Source organism: Littorina saxatilis, linkage group LG2 (genome assembly GCF_037325665.1).
Source record: "Littorina saxatilis isolate snail1 linkage group LG2, US_GU_Lsax_2.0, whole genome shotgun sequence".
Classification (NCBI taxonomy): Eukaryota; Metazoa; Mollusca; class Gastropoda; order Littorinimorpha; family Littorinidae; genus Littorina; species Littorina saxatilis.
The window spans coordinates 83242668-83262110 of record NC_090246.1 but is presented as its reverse complement, the minus strand read 5'-3'; the positions used below and the strand labels follow the sequence as shown (position 1 = coordinate 83262110).

Sequence of the window (19443 nt, the reverse complement as noted above, 5' to 3'; positions counted from 1 at the left end):
TGTGTGTGCGGTGTGTGTATGTGTGTGTGTGTGGTGTGTGTGTGTGCGTTTGTCTACCTTACGTTATGAGGTAGTGTGTACACCTTTTCACCGGCCTAAGGGGTATCAAAAATTTATGGGGTATTTTTTCCTATTCCCCACAAGGCAAACCCCTTAGACCGCTTACAAATATCATTGTGATGCGTTTTTATATGATTATCTGCAATCCCATAGTAACGCCCGGGAACCGTGCCTACACACACACACAGTGGGTGATTTCAGCTGCACACACAGTTTTTATTGGAGAAGATAATGAGGTGACGTCATGGTGACATCACGTCCTTCGGCGCATGCGCAAGTGGACAAGTTCAGGCATGTGCGTGACGCCATTTGTATTTTGTTCACTGCGGCAGACTCATTGAGGTAAGTTTGTGCCAAACCTTTATTTGTACACCAGACAGTTTTCAGAATTTCAGAATGGTTTCACCATGTCGGCACTGTAGACAGTTAGTGGTCATATATTTGGCGTCAGCTGAAATTCTTCTCAGAAGACTTCTGTTGTCTCGACTTGTAAAAGTTTGTTGTAGATCTATACTCGGAGACCCGGTTTCCGTGCTAATAAGGGTTTTCGTCACCTTTCATTGAAGCTTGAAAATATATGCGGCTTGTGCGGCTTGTTAGTTCAATCAAAACAGAAACGGACGAGACCAAAATTTAGACTCGGCATGATCAAGAAGCAGAAATGTACGGGAAAGAACGAAGCATGTGACAATGGCCACTTCTTCAAACCGTCCCCTGTTTCCGTGCAACTGAAACTTTTATTAGAAAATCGATTTAATTTACCGATTTTTGACCTGCTTGATGTCATGAAGAGTCGAACACGTCTTTACTCTTCCGTTCAATAGCTCTTGTTTGAAAAGTTTTAGGTTTCGGTCGCAAAGGCAACGCGTATTCCCAAATGGTGAATCCGCAAATGGTTTCGTTCATTTGGTCACTTTATCGCACGGGGTTGCCCGTCCACGGATATAAGACGTATTACTGGTGTTACGATTTTTCTTAACAAACTGAGCTGATTTTCAATCAAAATGAGGCACTTTCCCAATCATTTAGATCATGCAGTAGCAGACGACAACATGTAAGATTTTCAAACGTGCGTCTGGATCGCAAGTGATGCTGTCAAAGATTCTCAAAATAGTGCCTTAGGAAAAATGCTCCATTTTCGCTCGGAGAGATTCAAGAAAACAAAATCGTTATCAGTTGATCGGCATCGTCCGTGATTTTTGGCACAGATCTCGTCTGACCACTCCTGCGTTAAACTTCGTCACCAATGACGTCAAAATCCTTGGCAGAATAGACTGCAACACCGAAAATAGCGTTTTGCAGGAAACTGGGTTCCCGTCCTGTAAAGTTGTTCTTTTCTTGTCTTCTTCCTTTTCTTCCATCTTCTTCTCTTTCTTCCATTTTATCTTCTTCTCCCCCTGTTCAGTCTTCGTCTTTTCCTTCTTCTTCTCTATCTTTTCTTCTTCCTTCTCCTCGCAAACGTCTACCAGTGAAATGGCCCTTTCAGAAGCCCTTCAGGAACTAGTTGCTCAATTGGTTTTGGTTCTGTTGTACATGTACTCAGTACTGGTTTGTTTTTTTCAGGTTTGAAATGTCGCAGAAGTTTCCCCCCAATAGCAGAGGCAGCATGCTTCTGAAGCTGGCTTTGAATCAGCTCAAAGCTACAGCAGGTAAGCTTCGCAAAACAAATTTCAGAAGAACAAAAACATTTCAGACTTTACATTCACAGCGCTGTGACTGTGAGCATTTCTTCTTTATGTGGAAGTTTGTATAATTATGTGGCCGTCCATGATACTGGGAAACTGATTTGGTACACAGATGTTTGGGGTTTATGGCAGCTGGGACATGATATGATAGTGGAATTTAGATGCTTGAAACAGTTTGGCTGAAAAATGGGTTTTTGTTGACGCAAGTGCTGATCATGATGTTGGTTACATGGTTTCCAAGTTGATTCTCTGTCACCAAAACAATTTTATAGCAAACAACTTTGAACTGGATCACATATAAAGCTACAATATATGAGAAGGGCATAATAAAAGAATGGCATTATTAACAGCCAATAAGTGTTTTTCTCCAAAATCACACCTGTGATTACACAACATTGTGTAAATTACATGGAAGCCATGCCCAGTATCGTGGATGGCCTCATATACATATATGAATAAGGAGCGTTTTGACTACAGGTGAGAGATTAAATATCAATAACAGGGTTTCCGTATTCGCCCCAAATAAGACGAACATACAAACAATACAAAATGTAAACCTTCAACGAATAGCTGCCTGAAATTCAGTGAAAATTGCCTGAAAAAAAAAAAGTTTTCACATAACATTTTTTCTGTGTGGTGGCAGAAACTCCTAGTGACGGCATTGTACAAGTGGAGAGGTGAACAAAACGGACAATAGGACCAACACCATTGGCTTCAATGCGCGTCCGGGACGCCCACCTGAGCTTTCACGCAGTCTAGGGCAGGGTACGAGGCAAGGATTTCATCAGTCAGCCGAATCTGCTGGAGGTGAGGCCTTCATCTTTTCTGTATTCTTTTGTATAATCAGGTGTGAAACTTTTCAGGTTCCCAGGCATTATTAAATTCTGAAAGAGCTATATATATATATACACAACAGCTGCCAGGTTTCACCCATGTATAATTATTTTGCTTTGAATTGATGGGATTTTGAACTCTCAGAAACACATTAGTTCATTTAGTACTAATGTCCTACGGCCTTAGTGCCTATTAAGTTAGTGCCTATGTAAAAACCATGGGTTGTTTTGCACCCACGAGGTACTGCGCGTAAGTTTTTTTAGCGGGTATTGCGAAGGTTAAACCCCTTGTCTATCGATCGTAGAATAAGACGTGTCGTTGTATCATCCCATGTCTGGATCAACAGATAGAGGGGTAAAGCAAATTCTCAGAAAGGGACAAAGTGAATTTGAAAAACTCAATTGTGCTATGTTCATTGTATTTTCTTTCTTATTTGCAGGCCGAGATAGGGATGAGAAGTCCAGGGACTCGGAGTCCAGCAGGATGAGGCGCTCTCAGAGCTGCTCCCCTGGAGACAGCGACCGCAGCGAAAGGTCATGCAGGTCAAGGTCCAAGGAGAGGGCAAGAAGGTCCGATCACCCAGAGAGGATAAGCTGAAAGAAGAGAAGGAGAGGGACAAGGAGAGAGACAGGAGCAGAGAGAAGGAACGAGACAAAGACAGTGGGCGAGACAGATGCAGCAGGGACGACAACAGAGACAGAGATCCCGTTCGCACAGACAGGGAGAGGTCTTCCGGCCAAGAACGTGACCAAGATCAGTTTGAGCGAGAGAAGAGAGACCGTGACCGCAGCCCGAGAGAGAGCAGGAGCAGAGAGGACGACCCAGACAAAGAGAGGAAAGATAGAGATTCGGAGGGGGACAGTGACAGCGGAAGAGACAGAGGTCGGGGCAGAGACGAAGAAGGGGGAGAACAGAGACAGAGACGCAGGAAGGGATAGAGACGGAGGAAGAGACAGAGGTCGGGGCAAGAGACGAAGGAAGGGGGAGGAACAGAGACATAGACGCAGGAAGGGATAGAGACGGGAGGAAGAGACAGAGATAGGGAAAAAAAAGGTACCGAGAGCGAGAGGGGCAGACAGCGAGAGAGAAACCAGGAGAGAGAGGACGAGGTCCGCTTTGTCAAGACCGGCTGGAGGTCAGGCGGTGACTGCGACAGGAACCGAGAGGACAGTGGGGGGCCGGGGTGGTCACCGTGGCAACGACAGAAGGGACTTCCCTGGGCGCCAGGGATGCCCACCTCAGTCTTCACGCAGTCCAGGGCAGGGTGCCAGGCCAAAGACCAGCGACGGAAGGCGAGGATTTCGTCAACCAGCTGAACCTGCTAGAGGTGAGGCCTTCATCTTTTCTATATTATTTTGTATAATCAGGTGTGAAACTTTTCAGGATCCCAGGCATTTTTATATTCTGAAAGAGCTATATATACAACAACAGCTGCCAGGTTTCACCCATGTATAATTATTTGCTTTGAATTGATGGGTCATTGAACTCTCAGAAACACATTAGTTCATTGAGTGTAATGTCCTTTGGTCTTACCTGACTGAAAAGTGTTTTGTAAGTGTCTGATGTGCATTTTTTTAAAGTTTTTAGATGACCAGCGCTTTTTAATCATATGTGTGTGTGTCCATGCATCTTAACATCATTGTAGGTAATGTGTGTATCTAATCCAAAGTCAAGGTGTGGTGGTACACACACATTGTGGGGTAGTCATTGTGTTAGCTCTGACAAATCTGTGCGCCTTTTTCAACTTCAATTTATGTTTCCTTCATTGTCAACCATATCTGAAAGAGAACACTACTGGGCAAAGAAGCAAAAATGAAGCGGTGCACACTTTCATATGATTGTGTGAAAAATATTAAACTGTATGTGTGTGCGTTCATCTACCTTACGTTAGCAGGTAGTGTGTGTATCTATTCACTCACTGGGTCTATGGGGTATCTAAAATTTATGAAGAAGGGGTGCACACTATCCCCACCTTTTCCATTTCCATTGATCCCTATGTGTAACCTACATTCATACCAAGTTTTATCAAATTGTCCTGAATTCTGATCAGAGTATCTTAACAACCTTAACATGTATTTGTTTTTTTCTTTGGCCTAATTAAATCTCTTTGTTTCCAGAGTGGTCTTCTTACAGCGACTCGGACGATGACTATCTTCCCGGCTCAGAAGATGACACTGACTCGAGCAACAATGACGCCACAGCACCATGTGGAGTGCCAGGGACCACCAGTGAACCCGACGAGTCCATCATCTATCCCTTTCTACGTAAATCTGATGGTTAGTTAGTCTCATCCTTTTTTTATATAATTATTAGCATTCGTTTTACGTTAAAAAGGTTGAATAAGGATTACATGTGGATAACAATCATGTAGTTTCTAAAAAAGAGGTAAGTTTTCTTTGATAAGTGTTTTTGTTTTGTTATGTAATTTTTTGTTGTATTCCATCGTAATTAAAGACTGAGGTATGTTGACAGCAACTTGAGCAAGTAATAAAGTTAACATGAACGGTGTGGGGGTGGGGGTAATCATGTGTAATGTTACACTGATTGACTGCACATGCCTATGCCTATGTACATTCTATTGGTCCACGGCAAACTGACCTTTGACATCGGCCATTGTCGGAGATGTGATCGAGCGGTGGGACCATTTTGGTTTCACCAATTCCGAACTCTGTTTTTAGTTTGTCTGTCTGCTGGGCTATAAGCAATATGTAATAATATTTCTGACTCCAGCTAAAAAAATTCAGTAAGTTGTGAATAAAAAAATAAAAGTATGCGTTCTTGTGTGTGTGTGTGTGGAACAGGTGCAAGTTGGTCACCAGGTATTCCATCTGAATCTCTAAAAGCTGCAGGTCTCTACACCTCATCACAGCCACCCTCTTCTTCATCGTCCAGAAGCATCACTCGACCAAGCGGGAGTAAATCTTCATCCCAGCCAGCATCTAAACCCAGTGACAGCGGAAGAGACAGAGGTCGGGGCAGAGACGAAGGAAGGGGGAGGAACAGAGACCGAGACATAGACGCAGGAAGGGATAGAGACGGAGGAAGAGACAGAGATAAGGGAAAAAACAGGTACCGAGAGCGAGAGGGCAGACAGCGAGAGAGAAACCAGGAGAGAGAGGGCGAGGACCGCTTTGTCAAGACCGGCTGGAGGTCAGGCGGTGACTGCGACAGGAACCGAGAGGACAGTGGGGGCCGGGGTGGTCACCCTGGCAACGACAGAAGGGACTTCCCTGGGCGCCAGGGATGCCCACCTCAGTCTTCACGCAGTCCAGGGCAGGGTGCCAGGCCAAAGACCAGCGACGGAAGGCGGGGATTTCGTCAACCAGCCGAACCTGCTAGAGGTGAGGCCTTCATCTTTTCTATATTATTTTGTATAATCAGGTGTGAAACTTTTCAGGATCCCAGGCATTTTTATATTCTGAAAGAGCTATATATACAACAACAGCTGCCAGGTTTCACCCATGTATAATTAGGTACCGGCAGTCAAAAAATGAGTCTGAAAAATCTCCTAATGTTTTGAGATGTTCTTATTCTTCTGTATAAAACAAGAATAACAAAACAAAAAGTAAGGTTCTATCTCAAATACTTCCTGAGATATCTGATTTTTAAAGTTTACAGTTAGCGTTAAGCGGTGCGTATTCACATTTTCTCCATTTTTGAGGTCACACACCATTTGAGTACTAAGTAAATGCCCATCTTAAACAAGTTTATCTTGCTAACATGTGCCTGCAGAACACAAAAATATCAATGAAATAGGATAGTACACTTGTACTGAAGCTGTCAATATTGAAAAAAAAGGCTATTTGGGGGCGTGGCAAATGGCAGAAAATTGATAATTGGGCACGTTTAGGAATTTTTTTAACAAACAAAAAGACATCAAAACACATTAATTCTTCTGATTTCTACTCTCAATAGTATATACTTAAGAAATCTTCAATTACAGACATGTGGTTGTCTTCATTCAGTCACAATGAGGGAGCCAAAATCAGGAATTTCACCATTTTGACAGGCGGAAATGAAGATCGGAGGAACCCTGAAATATGCAAACTTTAACTGCCTGTAACTTTTGAACTACTGGACAAATATGCATCAAATTTTGACAGCAGTCACAAAATGCAACATACTCTTGGATACATCTCTTTTGTGGAAATTGAACACACCACTTTTGAAAGTTAATTCTTAAAAATATCAGAAAAAAGTAAAGACCTTCTGTAACGAAACTGAATCACAAATGACAGAAATCCACTTACTCACTGATTGTGATCTGCCTGGTTTTACTTATCAACAGTACTTCTCCACATACAAGTTATATTGTTCCTGGAGAGTGCTGTTTGGGACATGCCACATCCGTGCATTTGTGGAGATCGGTTCTAACAAAAAGTCCCATGCAAACACAAACACACTGCTGACGGTGTCACTGTCTTCTTTGGCTGGCCAAGAAAATCTGTTGTTGTCCAGAGAGCTCTTCTTTAAAAAGTTTACTTTTGCCTCATCTGCGCTTAGAATGTTTGTAACAGTGCCCACATGAAATGTTTCATCGTAGAACACTGCCACTGTCTGACCTGTCTGGGCAAATGAAAACCCGTCGCTATCTACTCGCTGGTCGTTCTCATGCTCTGAAGCAGAGGAGTCGGACTCTGATGGCTCGTCTTCCTCATCAAGGTTGTTGTCCACCCTGTCCCTGTGTTCTGGGAATGGGTCCTGGGACGCAAGGAACTCCTTCAGAGACTGTTCCAGGCCTGGAAGGTCCTGTGTGAGCTTCAGAAGCTCAGACTTGAATCCCAGGACATGCCGGAAAAAGCGAATCTGGGTCTTCAGAGCAGCCAGTTTTTCTCTTTGCAGAGCTTTTCGTTCTAGCAGCCTGTCGACATCACCAGCACTGCTGCAGGCTCCCCCATCTTGACGGATCTCTTGAGCAATATCTGCCTTCTCCCTTGCCTTCTTCTGTCGATCTGCCTCTGTCCGCTGCTGCTGAAGCTGTAGCTTCTGTCTTTTGCTGGCTTTCACCTCTCTGTCATTCTCTCGGTGACGCTTTCGCATTTCAGGACCACTACTGGATGCATTCAGAAGAAGTTGCCTTTGTTCCTCATTGGACTTCTGGTTGAACCAAGCCTTCATTGTTTTGTTCCGTTTCAACATGGTCAGAGTGCTGTGGTGGTGGACTGAGGAGTTGCGGTGCGTGTAAATGGAAATATCGAGATCCCCAAAGCAGGCTTCTCCCAAGAGGTTGGTGATGTGTGAATGCCGCAGCCGCTCCAACACTTGTGGATCCTGAACAGCATGGTATCGGCCACCAGGCAGGAAGTCGTCCAACTGTCGCTCAGTGACAGCAACAAAGTTGACACAGAAGTGGCTGAAGGCACGCTGCACTTTCTGTTGTGTCGCCTCATCCAGATCTAGGAGTGCTGCAAGTGACGATGCGTCTGGTACTTGGATACTGAAGAGTGACGGCACATGGGGGCTGAAAATGGAGGCACTGTCATCTCTCCACTCTCTCAGCTGTGCGTGCAGCTCCACAACAGGCAAGAAAAACTCTGCATAGCTCGTCTCCCCAGCACACAGTAGAGTCCAGTAAGGTCCTGTGATCCTCTCGTAGACCATGGCAAGCGTGGCAACAAAAACGTTCACCTCTTCACTCTGGGCATCCTTCAACACACTTTCCAGCTTCTGGTTCCTGCTCGGCATGTAATCTGACAGGAACTCTATGATGTCGTCACGGTGTGCCAGCAGCTTTGTTGCACCATAAAAGATGCTGTTAAACCGGTTAGATTTGAAGCTTGGCACAGTAGACGTCTTGTTGGTCATCTCACAGTATGCAAGCCATGCATCTCTGCAGCCACATTGATCATCGCCCCTGGGTCCTAGAACCTCGCAGGCCATCCGCACATAGCGAACAGCTGCTGCCTCCTTTGCCTGCCAATGTCCAAACTGAGCTGCGTTGTCTCGGCCAATACGCTGCTGCCCCCACTCGGTCTGTAGTTCTTTCAGTGACTTCTCTGCACTTGTGCCTGAAACAGTCAGAATTAAGAATATAAGATACAGCATTCAGTGATTCACACACATTTGCTGACATTGTAGAGATACAAAGTGATACTAGATAGTAATACAGAACAAACACACAGTTTAAAATACAGACTTAAAAATGTATCATTTACACATTACATTTACAGCACACTCTGCATAGAGGTTAACCTTTATAATAGACACAGACACTGATACAGTGAAACACATGTACAAAGCTGTGAAATGTGTTTACTCACCAAGTCCAAGCAAGTAATGGGCGTTGCAGTACAGGAACTGGAGATCCTCCTCTGTCCCCAGGGTTGCCTTTCTGAGGTCGTTGAAGTCTTTCTTCATGAGCTTGTTTGGAGCGGCTCTGTCAGACATCAGTCCTGAACACTTCTGCAGAGCTGCTTTGAAGCAGCGTTCTGTGTCGTCTTTGTCGTAGACTTGCGCCACTTCTTGGAGGAGACTGACGGTAACATCCACAAGAGTCTTGGCGTCTTCTGTAGCTACCTCTGTGAATCCACAGCTGAGGGACCCTGCACTTGTGGTCACTTGTTGACCCACATATTTCCGGTGGTCCCGTGTTGTTCCGTCAAAATGAATATCAAAATTGTCAGAGTCAAGCACAGTCTCGGCAACATGGTATTTAGCCAGGTAGTGCCCTTGATCCGCAAACCGCAGAGATGTGCGTTCAGATGGTACATCTTTGTCGTCGATATCGGTGTGGAACAGATTGCGCGCAACTGTTTGGATGACATGGCCACTGTTCTTTGCAGAAACCCCACAAGAAATGAGTCCAATGGTAGTTTTGATGACATCATGCGTGAATTTCTTCCTGGGGCCCTCCTCTGTTGTCTTCACAGTATGTACTACAGCTTCTTCAAGAAGATCAGCAGTCAGCTGATTATGTCTGTCCAAGTCTTGTTGTCGCTTCTCCTTCACACTGTTCAATTTGGCTCTCAGACTTGAATTAGCAGTCTGACACAACTTGAGTTTGTGCTTCAGACGCTCAATTGTTTGAATGCACCCACCATCCTCATGATCTTTCAGATTTTCTTCTCTCTTTTTTAAGTTGGTTTCCTGCCTTTTCAGTCTCTTGTAAAAGTTTGTTTGCCGAATTTTGCCGATGTACTCCTTGGCACTGCACAACTGGGTTTCCACACATTTTATGTGAGATGCACTACGTTCAGCTTTGCCTTGAAGTTTTGTCAAGTCTGCCTGCAAGGTGGTTACGCTTTGAGTTTTCTCTTTGAGAAGGTCCTTGTAAATCATCTCTCGGTTCTTTGCTTCCAACAGACTCCCACTGAGCTCTTCATTGCTCCTGCGTAGTGCAGCTAACTGCCTGCCACTTGATGCAATCTTTAGATGAGTCAATTCATCTCCGGTTGGATGGTCAGCTGGGGGTGTTGCAGGTGCATTCTCTATTGCACAAGGCACAACAGACGGGACAGTAGGCATCGCAGATACCAGGGGAAAATGAGACTGCTGTTGAAATAAATAGTCTTTCAGCTTCGCCTCGTTGTTGCCTCTGTGCAGACTTTTAGAGAAAGTGTCATATGGTTTGCGTACTTTGTCGAGTCTTGCTCTAAGCTGCTTGTCAGACAAGTCTGAAATGTTAAGTCCAACATGTGTAAACCACTGCCTGCACAAAGTATGCCTCTCGTCTTTCTGGAACATGAGTAAGTCAATTAGTGTCCCATTTGTCACTAGTTCTGTAGGGCTGGGCAGGTCACACAGAGAGTCAGGAGACAGAAGATGGCGTCTTGTAAGTCACAACTTCTGCAAGAAGGGCCCAATGTTTCTGGTATTAATTTCCTCGCCCACATCAGCATACACAAATGCAACAATATCACCTTCACTAGAGTGGACTTCAGCAGCTTGTTTGTTTGCACGCCTGACCTCTTCCTTCAGGGTTGTATGAAGAAGAAGACTGTTGTCACAGATGGAAGAAAACAGAGTCTCCATATCCTCCCATGATTTCCCAAGCTGAAGCCGCAACTGATCAAGTTGGATGAGGAGACGATTTGTAAGGACTTGATGCTTGGGGAGGGCAACTTTTCTTCCTCGTCCTGCGCTTGACATCCATCTGCTTAGTCGATCAAAGTTGTCATCTTCTGAATAAAATAAAAACAAAACTCATGAGTAAATTGACATCTTTAAATCAAATGGTTTGTCTCATCTGTGTTTTGTTTTGAACTCTATGATAATAGTTACTTCACTTTTGCTCTAAAAAATTTTTTTTAAAAGAGAGAGAGAGAGAGCACTTAAATGTGGACTTTTGCACTTCTAAAACTATATCTGAGAAGCAATTGCGTGTAAACAAGGTGCACTTTTCACGTAAAGAATTATTTCTTTCAGGCTACAACACGAAAAAAGCCAAATAGTAGAACACGAAACCTGACTGAGTTATTCTTTGAAACCTTCGACGCCTTACTTCCGGTCTAACACTTTCGTACACAACAGTCAATATCTACGCTTAAATGTGCCATCCTGTTACAATAATGACAAAAATACTATCAAATAAGTTCAAAGTATCAACCAAAGTACATAAAGTCAACAGGAAAGACAGCAAGAAAAATAAAAAGCTTCGACACCAGTAGCGTATGAGCGAAACACAGTACAATTTCAGACCGGTCCACTTCACCACTTTGATTTACAATCTACACGAAGATACAGACAAGAGAAACAAAATATAGGCCTAAGCTTCTTTAGATAACTTTAATACAACAAAACAAAACAATATTTACCGATGAAAGGCCTGAATGCGTTGAGCCAAGGGTAATCTGTACTGTTCTCAATCGCAGCATTTGAACCTCGATTCGCCATTGTTGACATGCGAACATGTGTGTGGTTTGAATGTGAAGGTCGGCTTTCCCGGCTTGCGATTGGCTCCCATTGACCTGACCTCTTAGTTTCGTATATCACTGTTTTCAGCAGAAAACAAGCTTTCCAGCGCACTATAAGACTTGCAGTGTATTTTGTACGGTTTGTGAGATACAAAGGTTTAAAAACAAGCAATAGTTTTGAACTAAAAGTTCAAAATTTTCCATCCATTCTTTGGGAATAAAACTTATACGAAAACAATCTACAGGAAGAGATGAACCAAAATATGGTAATTATATGCTAATTTGAAGGTTGTGGGGTCAAGGAGAAAGGAATTTCCCCAACAGCTGTAGATCGTGGTTCAAAGCAACGCGAGAAAAGGAGCGTCAGCCACCGAGGGATTTGCCGACCGTGGTCAAGTTTGGAATTAAATTTCTCTCTCACACACTCATATTTGACAAAACAAGACACATTAATAAAAGATTGAAAAAATGATCTTTATTTTGATACCATTTTTTTTAAAATTTGGTTAGTAATTGCTGAAGCAGAGTAAGTTGAAAAGTGCCATATTTCACTCAAGTTTTGCCTTTCCCGCACTGCTGCTGATAGCACTGCCGGTACCTAGTATAATTATTTGCTTTGAATTGATGGGTCATTGAACTCTCAGAAACACATTAGTTCATTGAGTGTAATGTCCTTTGGTCTTACCTGACTGAAAAGTGTTTTGTAAGTGTCTGATGTGCATTTTTTTAAAGTTTTTAGATGACCAGCGCTTTTTAATCATATGTGTGTGTGTCCATGCATCTTAACATCATTGTGGGGTAATGTGTGTATTTAATCCAAAGCCAAGGTTGTGGTGGTACACACACATTGAGAGGTAGTCATTGTGTTAGCTCTGACAAATCTGTGCGTCTTTTTCAACTTCAATTTATGTTTCCTTCATTGTCAACCATATCTGAAAGAGAACACTACTGGGCAAAGAAGCAAAAATGAAGCGGTGCACACTTTCATATATGATTGTGTGAAAAATATTAAACTGTGTGTGTGTGCGTTCATCTACCTTACGTTAGCAGGTAGTGTGTGTATCTATTCACTGGGTCTATGGGGTATCTAAAATTTATGAAGAAGGGGTGCACACTATCCCCACCTTTTCCATTTCCATTGATCCCTATGTGTAACCTACATTCATACCAAGTTTTATCAAATTGTCCTGAATTCTGATCAGTGTCTGATGTGCATTTTTTTAAAAGTTTTTTAGATGACCAGCGCTTTTTAATCATATGTGTGTGTGTCCATGCATCTTAACATCATTGTGGGGTAATGTGTATATTTAATCCAAAGCCAAGGTTGTGGTGGTACACACACATTGTGAGGTAGTCATTGTGTTAGCTCTGACAAATCTGTGCGTCTTTTTCAACTTCAATTTATGTTTCCTTCATTGTCAGCCATATCTGAAAGAGAACACTACTGGGCAAAGAAGCAAAAATGAAGTGGTGCACACTTTCATATGATTGTGTGAAAAATATTAAACTGTGTGTGTGTGCGTTCATCTACCTTACGTTAGCAGGTAGTGTGTGTATCCATTCACTGGGTCTATGGGGTATCTAAAATTTATGAAGAAGGGGTGCACACTATCCCCACCTTTTCCATTTCCATTGATCCCTATGTGTAACCTACATTCATACCAAGTTTTTATCAAGTTGTCCTGAATTCTGATCAGAGTATCTTAACAACCTTAACATGTATTTTTGACTCACATGCGAAGCAAAGTGAGTCTATGTACTCACCCTAGTCGTCCGGGCGGCCGTCCGTCCGTCCGAAAACTTAAACGTTGGATTTTTCTCAGACACTATTAGGCCTATCAGCACCAAATGTGGCATGATGGTGCATGGTGACAAGGCCTCAAAAAACATACATGGTAACTTGACCTTGCATCAAGGTCAAGGTCACAGGGGCCATAAATGTTGTCTCAAAAACAGCTATTTTTCACATTTTCCCAATTTTCTCCCAAGCTATTGATAATGGCTACCTCACCTATACGTGGTTTATAGATCAAAGTAAGCCCTATCTTTTGATATAAGTTTGGTTGATCTTGCTGCAAGGTCAAGGTCACAGGGGTCCTTCAAATTTGGATTGTATGCATATTTTAAAGTGACCTTGACCCTTAACTATGGAAGTTAACTCTTCCAAACTTTCCTAATTGGGTGAGGCACATGTTATTCTTTCATACTGATACACTTTTGGTTACGTATCTTCAAGGTCAAGGTCACTTTGACCGCTCTGAATTGTGACCAAAACAGGTCTGTGAACCACTAAAATTGACCTTGTCTCTTGGTAGAAACTCATACTAAACACTGTTGTGCTTCTGGTTGTTAAAATTAACAGTCTTGTCTTGGGTGACCTTGACCTTGGGTGAAGGTCATGTGTATTTAGGTAGGAAAAATTTGCAAAAGTTGCAAAAAAAGTGTTCTTAGTGTAATTTGCCATGTTGTTGTTTGACCTTGACCTTCAAGGTCACTTGAAAGTCAAGGTCATATTGAGGTCAAGGTCATGCATGTGAGTCGTATGAGCTTTGCTCTTCTTGTTTTTTTCTTTGGCCTAATTAAATCTGTTTGTTTCCAGAGTGGTCTTCTTACAGCGACTCGGACGATGACTATCTTCCCGGCTCAGAAGATGACACTGACTCGAGCAACAATGACGCCACAGCACCATGTGGAGTGCCAGGGACCACCAGTGAATCCGATGAGTCCATCATCTTTCCCTTTCTACGTAAATCTGATGGTTAGTTAGTCTCATCCTTTTTTTATTAGCATTCATATTACGTTAAAAAGGTTGAATAAGGATTACATGTGGATAACAATCATGTAGTTTCTAAAAAAGAGGTAAGTTTTCTTTGATAAGTGTTTTTGTTTTGTTATGGAATTTTTTGTTGTATTCCATTGTAATTAAAGACTGAGGTATGTTGACAGCAATTTGAGCAAGTAATAAAGTTAACATGAACGGTGTGGGGGTGGGGGTAATCATGTGTAATGTTACACTGATTGACTGCACATGCCTATGCCTATGTACATTCTATTGGTCCACGGCAAACTGACCTTTGACATCGGCCATTGTCGGAGATGTGATCGAGCGGTGGGACCATTTTGGTTTCACCAATTCCGAACTCTGTTTTTAGTTTGTCTGTCTGCTGGGCTATAAGCAATATGTAATAATATTTCTGACTCTAGCTAAAAAAATTCAGTAAGTTGTGAATAAAAAAATAAAAGTATGCGTTCTTGTGTGTGTGTGTGAACAGGTGCAAGTTGGTCACCAGGTATTCCATCTGAATCTCTAAAAGCTGCAGGTCTCTACACCTCATCACAGCCACCCTCTTCTTCATCGTCCAGAAGCATCACTCGACCAAGCGGGAGTAAATCTTCATCCCAGCCAGCATCTAAACCTTCATCGTCGACCAATACTCGACCAAGCGGCATAAGAATCCATATTGCCGCAAATACAAATGGCAAAAGAGTGTACGATAAAGAGAACTGGTGCAAGTTCTGTAACTCCCCAAGCACCAACCTCGCTAAACACCAGTTTTCGAAACATAAGAAGGAACCTGAAATAGTGGAAATTTTGTCTAACCCCAAGAACTCAGCAGAAAGGCGTTTTCTGCTGGAAAGAGTGCGGAACCTTGGTAACTATTATTACAACTGTCGCGTTCTTAAAAAAAACAAGGGTAAACTAATACCCTGGCGATCACCCTCAGAAAAAGTGAACCCTCTGTGCTACATCCCCTGTGAATTTTGCCTGGGCTTCTTTGTAAGAAACGAACTGTGGCGGCACCAACAACGCTGCAAATTCCGGAAAACTTCAAAAAACGGAAGAAACGTCATATCCAGAGCTGAATCTTTGCTTCCATCCAACATGGAGTGCAGCGGAGGCTAGAAGGAAAACATTTTTGATGGCATGCATTCTGATGGCTTCACTTTTGTTGCTAAAAGAGATCACCTCATTGTGAAGTTCGGCGAAAAACTGTATCAGAAACATGGCCACTTGCAGCACAGACGACAATTCATGCGGCAAAAAATCAGAGAGCTTGCCCGGTTCTTGTTGGTAGCCAGAGAAGAGGACTCTACAATCACAGCACTTCAATCTTGTATTCGTCCCGACAAGTTCCTTGTGGTGATTTCTGCTGTCAAAAAACTCTGTGGGTATGATTCACTCACACATGTTTATGAAAATCCATCACTGGCCCTTAAGATTGGGCATTCTCTCAAGAAGTGTGCGACAATTCTGAGAAGTCAAGCACTCATAGAGGGAAACAGTGAACTGCAGCAAGTGTCTGCGGACTTCGTGGATCTATGCGATTCTGACTGGAAAGAACACATCTCATCTGCTGCCCTCTCAACATTGGCCTCAAAGCAAAACAACAAGCCACATGTTCTGCCACTGACGGAAGACATGAAGAAAGTGACAAAATATATGGCGGAGGAAAGGGAACGGTGCTTGAACACCCTGAGGTCAGAGCCAACAGTTGCAGCATGGCATGCTCTTGCTAAGGTTTCACTGTCGAACATCATCATGTTCAATCGTCGCAGGAGTGGTGAAGCTGCCAGGATTTTGCTTACAGACTTTGAAGCGGCAAAGGAGAAAACATGGCGGACAGGTAGCTCCGCTCTGCTGCTCGTGGCTGTGAATTTTGTGAAATCTACATGTGCTACTGTCAACTTTTTTCCGACAGCCGCGTCAGCGATTTTGACAGGACCATGTCAAAATTGTGTCATGTTCATTCATTTTGTTTTCCTACTTTGTATAAAAACGTTTATGACCTCTTTGTTTACCTGCTTTTCGCTATAGCTTTCCCCTGTTTTTCGCTCCTTAACCACTGTTGTTCCCTTTTAGAGAGAGAGACCCGTTCACTGATGCTTGTCCCATGCCTAGCTACCGATGCCCAGCCCTGGTTCTTCTTCTTCAAAGAAGTTGTAACCTAAATTTTGAATGCCTTTAGACATCGTTAATTTCAGATCCAGGGTTGGTTGTTTTTACGCAATATCGGTCAGGTGCTCGCAAAAATTGTTTTTTCTTGATCTTGACACCGTCCTGGTATATGAGGCTGTGCCAAAAGGTGCTCTGGGAGACCCCTGTCAAATTTGCACATTGATATTTTGTTTTGTAATCATACATTTTTCCTGATTTAGCCTCACTTAGCTTAAAAGTATATCAAAGATACAACATGCACAACATTAAGGTGCATGTTGGCCTTTGAAAGGGTTAAAATACAAAATAATTACAAGATCCAGGTCCGAATGTTGATCCGGAAGTGGGGACATTTTAGGGGACCCACAAACAACGATTTTTTGTTTTTTATCTTTCAAGTTGAGAGTCATTTTTTTGTAGATGGGTGAAAGAGGAGAGATTCAGCTTTTTAATCAATGTAAAAAGCAGAACAAAATTCTTCCCGAAATGTGTGAAAAACGGTTTTTTTAAAAGCTGTTACGATCGTAACCTATCATGTCAGATGTCACACCAGCAGAAAAGGTTGACGGCAGTGATTTGCTCCAGAAATCTCTCTAGAAGAACACAGAAACAAGTGCTGCAATCTTAGTTTGACGTTTAGCAACGGTGAAAACAGCACTGATTGTTGTATATATTTTATATCAGGCATGTTTTTTACGGAGTAACTTCGTCATGTCAGAGTGTTTCGATCGAACATTTAATAATTCTGGCCGCGATTTTACTTCTACCGGATGTTTGTCGCATCGCAGTAAAAAGACATTCCTTCCCACAATGCCTTTCGCGCACTTTTCCCTCCAAGATGGCGTCGATAACACGCAGCGGTAAGTATCAGTTCCATGTCAGCTTTTTCTTGTAAGTTGCGGTCAACAGAAAGTTCAACCCGAAAAACAAAAAATACTGAGTGAAAGTTCGAAACCTAAAATAACCTTTGGAACCGTGTTAAACAGTTTACACGGCTATCATATGCAGGAAACAAACTCAAAAATAACAAAGACTGGCCTCAAAAGTGTTAAGTCAGGCGTCGATCGAAACTCCTGACACAGATATCAAACTGTCAACCGAAACTTTGACACGGCTTCGCTCGTGTCATGTGGGAACGTTTGGCTCTGGCCTTCATCAGTCAGCACGATATGAGCTAAAAACGGATCAAAATGTCCCTTTCTTTCCACAAACGGGCTAAGTTTGCGATTCCCACCATTACTCTGGCAAAACTGCTAAATTTACATTTACTGTCGGATGCAACACATGACATCATCATTTGTGTCCATTCTAAAAATATGTTACCTCCGACAGATGAATGGTATGGCTGGCAATCTTTTCTCCAGGCATGATCAATGTTATTGTTTCTGACAGCAATGAAAGGACTTCACCAAATGAATAAACTTGGTTTTTGATCAAAACTGTGCTTTGCTGTTCTTGAATTCAAACTGCTAGTAATTGCTATCTGTCGGATGCAACACATGACATCATCATTGCACTATATTGTGTTCAGTTTCTATCAGCAATCAGTACATTTTAGTTTAAAATGGTTATATAAATGATACAAGTAAAAATTTGCTCAAATGATATAGGTTTACAACTAATTTTACTTGTCTTTCATGTCCATTGTTACATCCGACAGATTCCCAAAAATTACGATTACACATCATTTTCTCAAAGTCGCTTTACTGAGTTATCTTTTTAAGACTGGAATTGTATGTCCAAATGACTATTCTTTCACATTGTGTAAGTGTTGAAATGATACTGTTACTTTTATTTTCTTATAAAATGTCCCCCTCTGACAGAGCACCTTTTGGCACAGCCTCATATATGTTTTTAGTTTTTCACGGACAAAATGGTTTTCGAACAGCTCTCTTCATCTTTTTCCATGCACATTTCTTGTGTGTGTACTACGAGAAAAATATTGAATGTTTCAACTCCACACCCTTAAACCCCATACCCGACTCAAAATCGCAACCTTCCTATTTTAGTCAACCAATTGGAAGTAAGCGTTACGGGCATATGCTTTGGAACATTATATTCGTGCATAGTTTTGTGACACATGTTGAAAAGATATTCCCGTTTCGTTTCCGATCTATGTTTTTGAATGTCCCAGTGCGTCCCTATCGCCAATTTGTTTGAATGGTAGTGGTGTGCAAGTATGGATCCGGTGGTTTCACCATGAAATTTGACAGTAAGTGACTTTTTTGACTCTCATACTTTTTGTTCTATACGTGGATTAACAGGGTGCTCATGGATGATATCTTTAGTATACACACCTGATTCATTTTAGAAGTGAATTGTGCTGTTTAAATTCGTATTTAAATTGAATCGAAACGTAACAGACCGATTTCTTTGTGCACCCTGTGCGGGGCAGGTAGGGTATGGGCAGGTTGGGTCAGTGACTCGACCTGCCCCGTCATTACCCAACCTGCCCCTTCTTTACATATAGAGAATACTACATGGCTTGCTGTGTCGTACCAGATTTACACGAGTTTTTTTAATTTAATATTGAACTGCGAGCGAAAGCCATGTAGTATTCTGTTTATCCTACATATTTTACTTACGTGTATTTAACTGAAAATGTCCTGCAGTCGAGGCATTGTAAAAGCTGGTTGGCCTTGAGACCTGGGTCAATGATCGGTACTTGCAATCTGAACACAGCTGCCTGTCCAGACACTGACCTTCTTACCCGGGGTCAATGACCGAGTTTTTATATGAGAGGAAAGTCTCTGAAGGATTGGTCAGCGCAGAATAAGATAAGAGAGGGGTTGAAGTGAATAGCGCAAAGAGGGGGGAGGGAGGGGGGTAGTAGCTATTTTGACTGCTGATGCAATCGCCAGCGGCTCGTGGCACTGGAGGGGTGGTGACACGGTCAAGTGAGGCGGAGAGGGGTAGCTGTCTAGCCACTGTGTCTGGCCTTGATTGGTGGTAGTCCTGAGTCCTTCTCAAAGTGGGGGGGGGGGGGGGGGGGGATGAGTGGGCAGTAGAGAAGTGACAGACGACTTTGTGCTTCAGCGAAATTTGAACCCGCACGGCGGGCGATTTCAGCAGAATT

General features: G+C 42.7%; 2 protein-coding genes and 1 long non-coding RNA gene across 5 annotated transcripts in view; 2 read left to right on the top strand and 1 right to left on the bottom strand.

Annotated features, from left to right (window-relative positions):
• The first annotated feature begins 233 nt into the window (after positions 1–233).
• Positions 234–3151, top strand: LOC138956775 (uncharacterized). Of its 2 annotated transcripts, none has more exons than XR_011452794.1 (4): positions 234–402; positions 1624–1709; positions 2389–2552; positions 3019–3151. It is a non-coding gene; the product is annotated as an uncharacterized lncRNA (long non-coding RNA). The 2 variants fall into 2 exon arrangements; XR_011452796.1 differs by lacking the exon at positions 234–402 and adding an exon at positions 666–1114.
• A 101-nt stretch (positions 3152–3252) lies between these two features.
• Positions 3253–19443, top strand: part of LOC138954528 (clumping factor A-like) — a 16984-nt gene continuing 793 nt past the window's right edge. Inside the window, exons 1-6 of the mRNA XM_070326351.1 lie at positions 3253–3323; positions 3647–3906; positions 4697–4855; positions 5381–5920; positions 14031–14189; positions 14704–19443. The exon at positions 14704–19443 is cut by the window's right edge and continues 793 nt beyond it. Of these exons, the coding sequence (XP_070182452.1) occupies positions 3253–3323; positions 3647–3906; positions 4697–4855; positions 5381–5920; positions 14031–14189; positions 14704–15335 (1821 nt within the window). The 3' untranslated portion in view covers positions 15336–19443. The remainder of the gene's footprint in view (positions 3324–3646; positions 3907–4696; positions 4856–5380; positions 5921–14030; positions 14190–14703) is intronic.
• Positions 5970–11626, bottom strand: LOC138959930 (uncharacterized). Of its 2 annotated transcripts, XM_070331603.1 has the most exons (3): positions 11333–11626; positions 8840–10699; positions 5970–8587 (listed from the first exon to the last, which is right to left on the bottom strand). In XM_070331603.1, the coding sequence occupies exons 2-3, from the start codon at positions 10260–10262 to the stop codon at positions 6861–6863; spliced, it is 3150 nt and encodes a 1049-aa protein (XP_070187704.1). In that variant the 5' UTR covers positions 10263–10699; positions 11333–11626; the 3' UTR covers positions 5970–6860. The 2 variants fall into 2 exon arrangements, with proteins under 2 accessions (XP_070187704.1, XP_070187705.1); XM_070331604.1 differs by lacking the exon at positions 11333–11626 and having other exon boundaries at positions 8840–10793.